This window comes from Geospiza fortis, unplaced genomic scaffold (assembly GCF_000277835.1).
Source record: "Geospiza fortis unplaced genomic scaffold, GeoFor_1.0 scaffold130, whole genome shotgun sequence".
Classification (NCBI taxonomy): Eukaryota; Metazoa; Chordata; class Aves; order Passeriformes; family Thraupidae; genus Geospiza; species Geospiza fortis.
Window position 1 is genome coordinate 8330187 of NW_005054300.1, and position 15447 is coordinate 8345633.

Genomic DNA, 15447 nt, shown 5'->3' on the forward strand with positions numbered 1-15447 from the left:
ATTATGCATGATCTGATAATTGTAGCATTGTGGTCATAAAGGCAGAAAAATACACTGCATAACATGTTTCTCATTACTTTGTAATTGTAAGAAAGATTTTCAATTAGTTTTTCTTTTGATGATTTGGATTAGTATTGTGGAACATGAATGCACCAAAGCTGGTAGGTTAATTTGATTTGAAGAAAATGAAAGGCATCTAATAAAATCAGTGGGCAGTGTGTATAATTACTTTCCTAGTTGCGTTAGCAAATAAGCTCTATCACTCTGTAGTCAGTGACCCATCTAATTGCCCTGGATTTCTGTACATGCCAGATAAATATCAAACATTAATCTTTCTTAGAATTCTGTTCTGATGATTAATAAATTTTAAAAAAATAAAGATATGCAGGAAAATGAAAAAAAAAACCACCAACCAAATTTGAAATAGAGTTTTCATGGAATTGTTAATTATTGAGTGACCTATGAAGATACTCCTTACTTTGAATCATTGCTTCATTAGCCTGATCTTATCTTCACATTTAAACTTTTCCAGTTACGGTAAATAATGTATAAAATAGTAGGGGAAAACCTCAATTTTTTTCCTTTTTGTACACCTTGCAATTTTCTCCTCTAAAACTGCAATCTGTGTCACTGTTTCCTTTATGTTTTCATTTCCTTGCCTCTCAGGGCAGCACATGTAAAGAAAGCCCCTGGTCCAGCCCAGGCTCTGTAAGTGCTCTCAGAAATTGGCAGTGGTGTCACTTTTGGCAGCTCGTGTCAGAGGCTCCACTTCTGTGTGTGCTTACGTGTGTGTGCTTGGCTTACCTGCTTCTTGTACATTCCAGTCTGCAGCCTGCAGCATGTGAAACCAGGCATAAACAAAGCTCTGCCATTTCTGTCTCTGCTGTGATAGACTCTTCCAGCCATGCACAGCTACTCTCCAAATACGTGTTATAGCATTTGTACAGAGACTTGTTCCACTGTTTTGAGGGCATAGGGGAGAAAGAGCTGCTTCAGTTGCTTGTTTCATTTTAAAATGTAATTTTATATAATGCAGATAAATATTTCAATTTACATGTGTCTAGTAAGAATCTAGTAAGACAATTTATATCAGCTCAGTTAAAATGCATGACCTTTATTTGTAGCTATATTTCTTAAAGAAACAAGGCTACACTTAAGACCAATGCAGTTATTTTGTCAGTCCCTTCACCACAAGCAATAAAACCTCAACCTATTTGCCACTTTTTTATAAATTTGGTGAAGAGACAGAGATCTCACCCATTAATAAATTGGTAGAGGAATCATTGCTCTATGGAATAAGGGAAAAATTCAGATTAATTTGTCATCCAGGAAAAGCTGATGGTCATCTGTGCTGTTTAGCACTGGGGGAGAGGGTGTATGTGACTTGGAAACACAACATGAGTCATCTTTGGCTTAGTTGGTAGGTAAGGGGCAGGAACTGGGGGTACTGTGGTGCTAGGAAGGGGAAGCAGAGAGGGTATTAGGACAAGCTATCTTGAAAGATATGTAGAAGAAGATGGTTTGTATTTTATTGCCTGGATATCCTTAGGAAATGTGCTTCATTAGTTCTGGTGTACACAGAACAGTTTGTCCTTGTTTATGTTCACTGATGTACCCAAATATTGAACATTTGTGCATTCATACATGTAAGAAGCATCTGCAGGGAAGACATTTCATTGTAACTACCTCTTCTATTAGCTCAGTATTGTTGCTCTGTATCTATTGTTTCTAATTTTGGCAAAATAGATCAGAAATTTTGGTTGCTGCATACAAGTTTATGTTAATATTTTCCTTAAGCAAAATAAAATTTCTCATGGAAAGTATCTGATAAAATTCTTTGCCCATTCTTATGAGGAAGATATGTATTTTAACCAGTATTTTACTTGTTTTAATCAGAATAATATACAATGTGAAAGGTCTGCACATTAAATCAGTAATAGAACAGAGATTAGAAGTCCTGTCTGAAATGCACTATATCATGCTAACAGTTTCCACATATGGTGCTTAATATTTCAGCTGAAGCAATCTTAACCAGAGGATTTAGAAACTGGTATCACTTGGCCTTAAGAACCAATCAGACACTCTTTATTATTAATGCAAAGTTTGGAAAGTTCTAGGAAAGTATAATCATATTGTTTCAGGAGTTACAAGTAATTGTAGCAGCATCTCTTAACTGATGCAAAATTGCAGTAACATAAATTGTAATACTTCAAAGCTACACAAGTTGCTGTAAGTCCCAATTATATAGTGAAGATAGTATTCCATTTATTTAAACTACAGCAGAAAAAATATTCATCAAGCATAACATAAATCAGCACGTGTATCACTGCATATAAATCTCTCATCTTTGCTCACATGCAGGTTTCTCATCGGAGATCTTTCAGATTCTGAAAGTGACATATTTGAGCAGTTGAAAGAATGGGATGCCAGTTCAACAGAAGAGCAGCAAAAGGCTTTCTGCCATGGGATAGAACTCATTCCCTGGTACGTGTTGTCCATCAGGGCTGACGTCCATCAGTTCATGCAGCAAGGGGCGACCGTCATTCATTACGACCAGGAGACACATCTCTCAGCTCGCTGCTTCCTCCAGCTCCAGCCTGACAACAGTACTTTGACTTGGACAAAACCCACCACAGTTTGCCCTGCAAATGCTAAGGCAAAACTGAGTGTGCTGGGCAATACTGCTGAGCTTGGTAAATACCAGTTTCTTGGTAATACTGGACTGGTGGAAGGCTTTTTGGACTTGTTTTCAGCCAAGGCTGTATATATGGGACACTCGGGCATCGATATGCACACCGTGTGTGTTCAAAATAAGCTTTGCAATATGTCCCTTGAAGAAAATGGTATAACACTACTTTATGGACTTCAGACTACTGATAATAAGTTGCTGCACTTTGTTGCTCCAAAATACACTGCCAGAATGCTGTATGATGGATTGCTGGAATTGACTAAAGCTGTAAGAAAAATGAGGAGATTCCCTGATCAAAGACTACAGTGGCTACGGAAACAGTATGTCAGCCTTTACCAGGTAAAAGATGCTGTGATTTTCTCTATAAAAAAGTTCAAAGATGTCAACAGCTTAATGTAATGCAATTAGTTTCCATCATAAGTGAGATTAAATTAAAGATTAACACTAAATCTCCAATTTTGTAACGTGGATTAAGCAGCAAGATCTGATTCTCCACACAAGGTTATGTCAAACCTTGCAAGTTTTCAATACACTGAGGTTAAATTTTTTTCTTACAAAGCTCTTCATATGTTTGGAGTTTTGAAATAAGTATTTTATTAAATACAAAAGAAAAAAGCAATGACTGTAGTTTAATCGTGCACCAGAATAATGAGTGATACTAGTTAGGGCCAAAAACATCCCCAAAGCAGCAAACAAAATAGCCCTGGGGAATTCACTCAGTATTAAAAAAATGTCTCCTCTTGATCTTTCTTTCATTGGTTCCTCAGAGATCTATATTATTGCTTTAAAAATGTGTCCTTATTCTCCTTGTTTTGTTAACACTGAGAATCTTTGTAGGAGGATGGGAGGTTTGAAGGCCCAACCTTGGCTCAGGCTGTTGAGCTCTTTGGAGGCAGACGATGGAGTGCAAGAAGCACAGGCACAGGATCTCTTACCAAAAGCACTGAGAAGCCCAATGTGCAGAGAAACAACACTCTGGGAATCAGCACAGCTAAGAAAAAGAAGAAAGTACTCATCAGGGTAGAATATTTTGTTATTGATGTGTTTTGTTTCCTCGCAGTCACTGTGTAGCTGTGTTCTCAACAAGAGAAAAGAAGTTAGATGATGATGATGATTTTAAAGCTGTTTATTGTCATTTCAGGTTTGAGGATTTTTATTTTCCAATAGTTTGTTCTTTTCTCATGCTTGCAGCATTGTTAGGATGTGTAGGTTAGCAGGGCTAGCAGAATGGGACAGAATCTTCTTGCAGCCTTTAGGTGCTACCTCGGTATAAAGATAAAATACTGGTGGCGATAAAAATCTTATATGCAAAGTGGTGTCTGGAGGTTGGTGTAATTTTTTAAAATCCTTTATGCTTTCATATTTTGAAAAACACTACCATAGTTATTCCACATTGCATTAGCTTGCATTTTATCTTGTGTGGGTGACAGGAACATGACCTAGTCTGGCAGTGTCCTCTCTTTTCCTGGACAAAACTGTTTCAACATTAGGCAGGAGAGAGGAAAATGCAGGACTAGCACCTCTATGCTACGCACATTTTCTAGTGGGCCAGTAGAAAGATTCTCAAATGACAAGATCCATCCTCTTTAGTGCTCCAGTGCACCAGTGAAATAATGTAAAACCAGCTGCAGCATTCTAGAGAGGCACAATCATTATCCTCTGTGTGGTGTCAAACTGAGGTAACTCCTAATGGTCCCATGCTATGTATCTGTTTAAGTTGTCTTTCTTCTGCTGTTACTGGCCTCACAGGAGTCTGTTTCGTAAGGAATAGTTGTTTTATCTCATGGTTTTGTTACAGACTGTACTGAAATGGAGTGGAAATAGTAGATTTGGGATGTTTATTATGATGCTCATTATTTTAGGGTGAAAGTGGAGAGGCCACTGATGATGAAATGGCAACTCGGAAGGCAAAGAGCTGTAAAGAATATCGTAATAGAAGTGGTTCAGATCCTCAAGATATTGATGAACAAGAAGAACCAGGTAAATATATTGCTTCAGTACTTAAAAATCTATCAGGGCTTTGCTCAAAGCCCTTTTATGCAGACATTTTTTGTAGTGTTAAAAATAAGCTTAAAAAGATACTTTTGCAGTTGAAACTCCCAGTCTGTGAAATTAATTTCTTTAGTTGTTCATGATTGTTCTTTCGTTTAGTTTCAGTAGCATTCCCTTTCTAATCATATAAAATACATTAGTAAATGTTGTTCAATACATACTTTTTTAACTTTTTTGGGACAAAGCTGGAATCCTGCTAGTGCCTTACTATGTTTTAATGAATTTTCATATAGGTCTCCTGGACAAAAGCATTTTTATTGGGCCAGATGTTGTAATTGTGATGAAAACTTCTGTTTTCTCCTTAGATCAAAATATTATTATTAATGCTTCTCCATCTAACAACCTGCCATCAAGAAGAGCTCACTCTCTGACAGCATCTGGATCTCCCAACTTAGGAGCTGCATCATCTTCACCAGCAAGACCTGTCTCCTCTCCTGTAATATCATCAAGCAAAAGTCAGTGTAGGTAAGGGCAAAATCCATTTGATTGAAAAAGAAAAGCAGCTACTATGACTTATTTATTATCTAATGTGGGGTTTGTGCCCAACTGGCAAAATCTGACAAAAACAGCACTAGAAATGTCATTGGCCTTTTTGTAGATATCTAAAACACATTATAGAAGAACACAAGACATTTTAGCTGAAATGCCATTAATCTGAGGATGGCTTTGTAGCAAGTCCCTGAGCAGCATGTTTCAGTTTATATCTGTTACAGAAGCAGATTGGAATGCTGTTCCAAAACTACACAAATACAGAGTTTAACTCTTTCTCCAGATCTTCTCCAAAACATGGTTATGGGCATTTTCTGTATAGTGAAAATCAACAGAAGTGTTACAGATGTGTGAACTGAGGTTCTGAGGTTTCTCAGCACAAATAATTTCTACCTGAGGGAGTAATAACCTCTGCTGACATTCCTGGTGATGGCTGTGGTACTGTCTTGGGAAACGGAGGAACCGATTTGGAATCTCTTACAGGCCTCTTTCTTGAACATTCGTCCTTTTTGTGCCACTTAGGCAGTGTAAAAGGTTATGCTGTTGCAATATGTGCAGTATCATAGTGCACTCTTATGTTAATGCTATAGGTAATAATGGTGATGGTAGTAGCAATTACAGTCTTAACAACATATCAGGGATGTGGACAGTACTTTATGACATACAAGAAGACAGTCTTAACAGAGGCTTTCTAGTGCCTTTCAGGAGAAGGATTGCTGAAATATCATTATGAAGGTAATCTTTAGTGATCAGATTGGGTGAAATGGTGAGCATTTTCTTCTGCTCTTGGTCTCCCATTTGGTAATCTGCAGTTCTGGTCTGTTTTCTGGAATCTAGAGGCTTTCCTCATCGTGGTTTATTTTGCCTGTCTTATAAAAATGCTGGGAATTATTTTAGCTAAAAAAGTTTTATGCAGTATGTCAGTACTTTCCATAGTGATGTCAAACAAATCCAATATTATCAACTAAAGTAGATGGTATTTTTTAATACTTTTAAATCCCATTTTGTTTTCAATTGCATACATCCATCCCATGCCAGGAGTAAACTCAGGAATCTGGTCCAGCCTATTTGTGTAGAAAGTCACCTGCTTGCAGGCATGTCCTTAGGAATACTGGACAACAAGCTGGTCCTGTTTTTCCATCACAGCTGTCTGAACTATTTGTACTGAGCCTGATGGCAAAATTTGTAGAAGAAGAATGGATCAGTATATTTGAACATTACAGAGCAATAAAATCTGACACGTGGTCTGATATTTTGAAGGAAATACTGTAACTTGTGCAGTTAATTATGGTTCAAACTAGATATTTCTTGGTATTTGTGTTGTTGCTTAGATCCTGTCCTTTTCAGGATGGTGCTGCTGGCAGATCCCATTCCTGTAATGTGTGTTCATTGGTGTTTAGGCCCAGGAAGGGGCTCAAGATCTCAGCCCCTCATTGCAAGTTACTCCATGTAATTCACTAAGGACTTATTCATACTGCTCAAATAAGGCCTAACTGTACTTACTAGTCCAAATCCTCTAGAAACCTAAAGATTTTGGGATGTGACTTTTGGAAATGTGCTGGTTCTAAGTCAAAAATGTTGTTCAGCTGCACAGCTTAGATTAATGATTGCAGTTACAGAACAATCTGTTTTATTGTTTTGTCTTCAATGGACCTTATACACAGCCTGTATTACAAGAATACTGGCATTGTCTTCTTTAAAGAGAAAATAAGTGCTTTCATTTGTGCCATATGCATCAGGCCTTTTTCCACATGAAACTTTTAAATTTATATTATTTTAAAATTGAAATTAAATTTTTAAATAATATACATTATTCATTCTGATAAAGTTTGCAGTTGTCGTGAAGAAAAAAAATAGCTGCTATAAACCAAGAAGGTAGAAAACATCATTATGCATCTTAGAAGATGTGCTTTATTTGCTTCTTCCAGATATTGGTAATAAATGCATTAAGGAGAGCACCAATAAACTGTTAATACACTAATGCATAATATTTCAGTTAAGTAGAAGTTTAATGTAACCAAACTACAGCAGTCTTTTTTTGATTTAGCACATGGAGCAGCAGTAGCTGGCATGGCCGTGTCAAAGGAGGAATGAAGGGATTTCAGAACTTCATGGTTTCTGATAGTAACATGACTTTTGTGGAATTTGTAGAGCTCTTCAAATCTTTCAGGTAAAAGATTTTTTTTCTGTACTAATTTCATTAATCCAAGTTTATAAAAGAGCAAAAATTGAATTTTTCTACTCTTTTTGCAGTGTCCGTAGCCGCAAGGATCTGAAAGACCTTTTTGATGTTTATGCTGTGCCTTGCAATCGATCTGGCTTAGACCCTGCTCCACTTTATACTAATTTGAAGATTGATGAAAATAGCAGCGGATTCCAGCCTGATTTAGGTTTGTTAAAGAGAAAAATGCAATTGTTAGACTGCTGAGCAGCTTCAGTTATTTCCTTTAATAAAATGTGTCTCAGTCAGTCTCCTTATCAGTTACAAGTGTAAGTAGAGGACTGCTGCCATGCCTCCACTAATACCTAGTTAGTGAGCTGTAAGAGAAAAATGAAGGGAAGGAAAAGTATTCCAGCTTTCCATTAACCAGATGTATTTGTAACTGGTAATTGCAGAGGAATAAAACTTGTTGCTGAATGGCTGAGCCCAGGGATCTGTACAGGTTGGAGGAGTCCTGGAAGGGCTAAAACACTGAGCAAATTAGGGAGGAGAAATGAGGAGGCTGTGCCCTGCGTCCCTTTTTTTTTTTTTTGTGGCTGTTTTTTCTTATCTACTTTCCTAGTGGATCTGCTTTATGTGGGATAAAGGGGAAGAAAGCCTCTGTCCCCCTTTACATTCCTCAGACTTATAATCTAAGTCTGGGACTTTGGCCACATGTAAAGAAAACAATCTTTCTGCCAAGCAGCTTGTGGGGAGAGTGCAGAACAATTGGCATATGAAACTGGAAGAAGATAAAGGGCAATTGAATAGGAAGGATATGGGGTTGCACACAGTGAAGGAAAGGCTTTGAGGCTGTTTGTGGTGAAGAGATGAAGCAGGAGAATCCTGGGTGTGTAGGAGGCTGTGGATCCATGTTAAAGGTTCCAGGATTTTGTTCAGAGTAATTGGACACTTAGAGTCTGCTCACATGCATGCTTAATGCTCTCTCTTTTATTAGTGGGTAGAAACAAGATGATTTTGTTCTAATTTACTGCTAAAACACCCAGTGAGGTACTTGTGTGTATTGTATACTAGGTTATATTCTATACAGGATATGTAATTGTTTAGCTTATACTTTTATTTCCTCATTTTTCTTTTAAGATTTGTTGACTAGAAATGTTTCAGACCTTGGTTTGTTCATTAAGAGCAGGCAGCAGCTATCAGACAACCAGAGGCAAATATCTGATGCTATTGCTGCTGCCAGTATCGTAACCAATGGTACTGGAGTTGAAAGCACATCACTGGGAGTGTTTGGAGTAGGAATCCAGCAGCTGAACGACTTCCTAGTGAATTGCCAAGGAGAACACTGCACCTATGATGAAATCCTCAGTATTATCCAGGTCTGTAATACAAATATCTTGCGTTTTCTTTTTACTAGAACTCCTGTTACTTCCATTTTCCATTTACATTAACATTGTGTGTTGTTCAGAATAGCATCTGTGTGGGTATCTCCTTTCACACTGATATTATCTCTACAGTTTACTTGAATTTAAAATTTAATACTGTCTTTATTTTGGGCCAGAAAAATGTATGGATGCCCATAAATGTATCCATTTAAAAATTGCAAATAAATAGTTTTATTAGCAGTGTGTACTTTAGCAGGGAAGGGATGTCACCCCCTAGGAAAAGTGTTCATAACAATTCTTTTTTTTTTTTTTGTCTAAGCCCATATTTGATTGAGCATAATCTTACTTTGGAACTTTAAAAAGCACCATTTCCACATATTTTTGTTTTATTGTAAAAAAATTTTTGAGAGCAAACATGGACATTTTATTCCCTTATCTACCATGGCTGAAGATTTTAGAAATTGTGTAGAAAAATTTTTATTCCTTCATATTCCTCCATGCATAATTAATGTACTCCAAAACTAAGCCCCTGTTTAACAGTTAACAAAGGCTAAAAACTATATGTAACTATCAACATGTAGAAGATAGAATTGCAGAGTTTAAAAGACAGAAATTCTAAAGAAACTTCAAGTTGGAATACCACAACTCTTGCTGAGATGGTGTTGTATTGTATTTAGGCATATTGGACAGGAGTAGGACACCTGATCATAAATCTTTCTTAATTTCAATTTAATGGCTGTCTCAGCTTTGAACGGGATGTTGGATTAGGCAACATCCCTTTCAACCTGAATGGCTCTTTGATTTATGATTATGATTTTAGTATGTTTGTGTAGTCATTTGTAAAACACGCTTTGCAGGCGCCTGATTCTTTATCCACAAAAAGACTGTGTTTAAATACTAACTGTTTAGTGCTATGAGCAGGCTACATATAAAAACATGACAAAGACATGTTTCTAAGAATTGTTATTATTTATATCTTTGATTTCTTCCTCTTCATAGAAATTTGAACCTAGTGTGAACATGTGCCAGCAAGGGCTGCTATCTTTTGAAGGATTTGCAAGGTAATTACTTCTTATGTGCTTTCTTTAAAAAAATTTTTTTTTAAAAATGTATGTTTGAATATATATGTAAAAAGATACCAGTGTATTGATGTTTCTCAGAGAGTCACAAAATACTCATCACAGCATAAAATTTCCTCACATCTTCTCACTTCTAGATTTTTGATGGATAAAGACAACTTTGCCTCCAAAAATGATGAATCACAGGAGAATGCTGAGGACTTACACTTTCCTCTCTCATATTACTACATAGAATCCTCACACAATACTTACCTTACTGGCCATCAGCTTAAAGGGGAGTCCTCAGTGGAGCTCTACAGCCAGGTATGCAGGATTGGATTGTTGTGTAGCTTTCAACATGAACTTGTTTGTTTTACTGGCAAGTTTCAGGAACATGACCTTTTTGCTTTGAAAATCTAAATGTCCTAAACCCCTGCTTGCAAAACGTTGGAAAACATGATGTGTGGGAAAGCTGCCTGTAAGCACAGTTGTGCTCAAATGCCTTTTCTAAAGCAAAAAAATGGATTTAGTTTGAGATTCATAGCATTTAGACACCAGTCGGTCTGACCCAACCTACTAAAATTAGACTTTCCCACAGGAAAGACTGATTTAATATTTTAGTTCATTCAGATGTCAGAAACACTACTGAGATACTGTACATTGCACTGCAAAGACTAATCTCAAATAGAACTATAACTTCTAAAAATGTTACTTCTAGGAATATTCTAGGTTTTAGGCTTTATGCCTGATCGGTGCTGATCAAGGAAGGAACAGTTTCTCCCTTGGGCTTTCACTTCTGTATTTGTTTGTGTGTATATATATATATATATATATATATGTATATACACACATATATATATATATATATGTTTATATACATATGTATATATTTGTATGTTTGTGTGTTTACAAAATGCTGGAGAAAGCATCAAACTTCCTGGCAGCAGTGTTTTCATTATGCTGAGAGTTAATGATTCACCACTGAGAACAGACTCATCTGATGTCCCCTGTGCTCCTTTGCCTGGGGCTGTAGGCAGAGAGGTGAGGCTGTGTTAGGAAATCCTGAATAACACAAATGCACTGAGTAATGCAATTGCAGAGGTTCCTGTAGTGGCACTGCACAGTGATCTTAGTATTGTGTTGGTAATAGATGGGAAGTGAGATAGAGATCAACTGCCTTCAAAGTTTGCATGATTAAGAAAAGCTTCTTCCTGTCCCTTAAGTACTTGTTGCCAGCTGAAGGGGCACTTTGTTCTGGCTCAGTGTGTCTGGCTCTCACAGAAGTGGTGGAGTGCCAGCTATGGACACAACTGTCTGAAATAAAATTATTCAGGTTTTGAGTAGAAGCAATTTTGTTTTTGTTCATGAATGGTTTTGCTGGAAATGGTTTTAATTTTTGGGATCCTTCTATTCAGTAAAATATTAGCTTGTAGTACAGATGATAGGCATGCTAAATACTGATCACAATAATAAGCTCGGCTACCAAAAGATGGATTGGCTCATCTCTTCCTTCATCCTTCCTCTTTGCTTCCTTGGTTTTTCTAGCAGTGGCTTTCTAAAATAAATAAATGAATGATTAAAAAATTGATGAATGAATTGATGGCTGTAAATAGCTTGATATAATTGATTAACATGGTCTGGCACGTTTCCATTGTAACTATACTCATTGAAGTTTCTTAAGGCTTCATTTCCAGACTATCTTGTATTTATAAAAATAATAATAACCAAAAAAACCCAGCAAACAAACTGCAGGTGCTTTCCCTATAAGTGGTCACGAGAGCAACCTGAAATAAATTGCCATGTTGCTTTATAGCTGTTTTTGCAGGTAGAAATATGGGAATGTTTCTCTCTCTCAGAAAATTAAGCTATACAATAAGAATCACCTTCTGCAAACAGATTCCATGTGTCCTGTATGATACCATGAATTTCAAAGCTTTATGGAAATTCTCCCAGGAACATGCATGTTTTGCTTAATTTTCCCAGTCTTTTTCAATGGGAAATAAGGATTTCAGTTAGGGAATGGAGTTAGCTGGGGACTGTACATTCCATGGACTGTTCACTTCACGAGATTGCTTTTTCTAGCAATTTTGCTGAATCACTGAGCTTTCATTCAGCTCTGCAATGTCTGTCTTCTGCTTTGATGGCATGATTCTGTAGCTTAGATGTACTTACACTGTTCAATTGCATTATAGGTTCTTTTACAAGGCTGCAGAAGCGTAGAATTGGACTGCTGGGATGGTGATGATGGGATGCCTATCATTTATCATGGGCACACTCTTACTACAAAGATCTCTTTTAAGGTATGCTGGTAATGTATGTAGAAACAAAAAAAATGAGACGTTAATTTTTCTGTAACAAAGGGGGGGAAATTGCCTACTAGAAAAATACAAATTCTAATGGGCTAAATTCTAATAGAATACAAACTATAGATTATGTCAGACATGAAATTCTCAGTGGTAAATATGCTTTCAAGTTAGTTTTTGTAGCATATGTAATGTGATTTTCTGTCTTTTTGTTGGTACCTAAGTAACAGAAGTAGGTATTACCACTTGTGTTGTAACAAGATGCCAGCTTGCTTCGAAAGCACAGAGTGGCCTCTTCCTTCTTGCAGAGGAAAGCAGATGTCTCCCCTCTCAGCTAGCAGTAGGTTGACTGAGACTGCAGGATGCTGCCATGTTCTTTCAATGGCCTCTCTGTCTGTCTGTCTCTGGCAGGAGGTGGTGGAAGCCATCGATCGCAACGCGTTCATCACCTCCGACATGCCGGTCATCATCTCCATAGAGAACCACTGCTCGCTGCCCCAGCAGCGCAAGATGGCCGAGATCTTCAAGGTGGGCCCTCCACTGTGCTCAGGTATTCCCAGCACGAGCCTGGGGCTTTCCATAACACATCACCTGTTCTTGATATTTCAGAATGTATTTGGAGATAAGTTGGTGACAAAGTTTTTATTTGAGAGTGACTTTTCTGATGATCCCATGCTGCCTTCCCCTGGCCAACTGAGAAGAAAAATCCTGCTTAAAAACAAAAAGCTGAAAGCCCATCAAACACCAGTGGATATATTGAAACAAAAGGTACAGTCCTTCCTTAACAACAAGCCGTGAGACCCAACTCTTGTTAGAAATAGTTCATTTCTGTTTGAAGTTTTTGCTAATCCCAATGTACAGCAGAATAATCTAATGCACATTCATGCTTGGATAACTCACAGTGGATTGCAGTGCTTTCAGTTAAGTAGACAATACATATAGTAAATGATAGCTACAGCTTAACTACATTTTAGTGTCTATTAATTTTATAAAACTTCATAATATTATGATTAACACCACATGCCCTGTGTGACAAACATAAATAAATCTTTTTCTCTGAGATTTTAACATTTACTATTCATATTTATTGAGAAATAGTCATATGCATTGAGTATGTGTGTGTATTTACAGTATGTAGTCATTTTTGGTAGAGTTCTGCTTTGTTTCTTTTTTCAAATTCAAGCCAGTCAAATACTTGATTTTTAATTGACTTTCTGTGGGAGACTCTGCTACTCAAATAGCGTTTATTCCCATGTGAGAATTTTTTTGATTTCTAGAATTTAGGGCTGCATCTCAAGTAGTCTCAATCTAATAATGTCTATGGTTACTCAGCAGTTCAATTGAATCCTTGAAAACTAATTGCCATTACTCAAAATGTAAACACAATTGCATTAGACTCAAATTCTTGTTAACACATGAGTAAATCGCACTGATCATATCAGTATATAGATATTCTCCATCTTTTGAAAAAGTATTTAACTGTTTCTGAAACAGCATGTCTCAGACTGGAAAAAGGTAGTCTTGAATGATGTGCAGCTTTGACGTTTTTCCATAATTAATTAGGTTTCATATCTTATTAAGTGTTTTTCTTGCAATACAAGTTCTCTTTATGTTCAAACCCCCAAAGTGGTATTTTAGTGTGATCTTAACAACCTTACTTAATTCTCACTTAATATATTCAGTGCTTTCATAGAAACAAAACAAGATACAAACATGAAAGCTCTTTTTCTCTTCAAAAGTACTTAGCAATAATGTAGTAAGTGTTTCTGTTGTTGTAGGCTCACCAGCTGGCACATTTGCAAGCACAGGCTAGCAATGGTGCTAGCAACCCCACACCCACCAATGAAGAGGAAGAAGATGAAGAAGATGAATATGACTATGACTATGAATCTCTCTCTGATGGTAATTATATTTATTTCTTTGTTTGTTTGTTACAGTGCTTTTGTTAGAACTGTAGTAATAAGATGTGAATATTCTAGTTCAGGCATGAGCTGGGTGAGCAGTGTCTTTGCATGAGTCTGAAAAGGCTGAAATTCTTCAGCTGGTAGAGGAGAGGACTGAGGGGTGAATTGGAAGCAGGTTTACTAAGTCGTGAAGTGGTGGATTAAGGGAAGCACAGAATGTTACTCGTTAGATCTAGCAGGTGCTCAGTAAAGCAAGTGGAAGATCAGTCTAAAATAGGTAAGATATTTGTTTGTGCAGCTGGTAGTAAACTTCTGGAATGTGCTGCCTTGGGAAATTGCAGAGCCAAATGGCATCAGCATATTAAAAAAAAAGGATTGGACAAATCCATGAAGAGATGTATAAGCAATTGTTATTGGTTGCAGTATTTGGTCCAACATCCCTATTATTCAGTGATTGTGGTTGTTGGGGTGGTGATTAGTGGCTGGTTGCTCTGTTGCCACTTTCAGAAAGAATACTGGGCTAGATGGACAACTGGTCTGACAGAGCTGGGGATGTTCTCCTGAGTGAGCAGCTTCACTCGCTGCACTTTTCATTCTGCTGGGGACCCATTTAAGTTCTAGGTGCCATGTTCAGAGAAGATGCAAGGCTCGAGCATGTCCTGCAGCACAGGGCTTCTTTCCAGGTGGTCTCTTGTTTACATTACTTGTTCCTCTGTTTAGTGATTTTAAAAATAGGCACAAAATTAACAAATGAAGTTCAAGACTTGACACTGCTTGTGGAATAGCAATGTTATTTATGAGTTCAATGTCAATGCTGCCTTCAGTTGCATTTTACCTGAAAGCTGGCCTAGCTGGCTACTTGAGCGTACTCTTTGTGAGCAAGGGGGTGGAGATGCTGTAGATGTAAATTGCAGTGAAAACTAAAATCTTTGCGAACAGATTTGCCAAGGAAATTTTGCAAACTGATTGCAGTAAGTGACTTTTTAGCACTGTTTTAGGTAAGAGAAGGTTTGAAAAATCTGAAGCTAGCAAGAAACATTTACACCTTCGAGTATGTGAAGGAATCTGCAGCATGGTTTACTACTTTATTACAATGATTATTCTTTGAAGTCTTTAATTATCTTAATATTTTGTTAAAACTAATCTAACTAATAGTCAGTAAACTTTCTAAAAGAGATTCAGTTTTATTTTTCTTGCCGATACATTTTTTTATGTAAGGCTAATAGTTTTACAACTGACACTTACTTTTCATATCTCTGGCTCTAAGTCTTAATTCCCTTTACTCTTATTCCCTCTCTGACTCGTTTCCCTGTAGCTGATGTCCTTAATGCTTCTCCTGCTCCTAACAGCCAGGAAGGTAAAAGCCACTTGGTTGAGCATTTTAACTGCATGAAATCAGCACTGCA

At 37.2% G+C, this 15447-nt stretch overlaps 1 protein-coding gene across 1 annotated transcript in view; it reads left to right on the forward strand.

The window, feature by feature from the left end:
- The window catches only part of PLCE1 (phospholipase C epsilon 1), a 112127-nt gene that overhangs the window by 78666 nt on the left and 18014 nt on the right, over positions 1 to 15447 (forward strand). The window contains 13 exon segments of the mRNA XM_031061867.1: positions 2362 to 3028; positions 3527 to 3709; positions 4552 to 4669; positions 5047 to 5206; positions 7278 to 7400; positions 7484 to 7620; positions 8532 to 8770; positions 9776 to 9837; positions 9993 to 10158; positions 12027 to 12134; positions 12549 to 12665; positions 12747 to 12905; positions 13916 to 14039. Of these exon segments, the coding sequence (XP_030917727.1) occupies positions 2362 to 3028; positions 3527 to 3709; positions 4552 to 4669; positions 5047 to 5206; positions 7278 to 7400; positions 7484 to 7620; positions 8532 to 8770; positions 9776 to 9837; positions 9993 to 10158; positions 12027 to 12134; positions 12549 to 12665; positions 12747 to 12905; positions 13916 to 14039 (2363 nt within the window).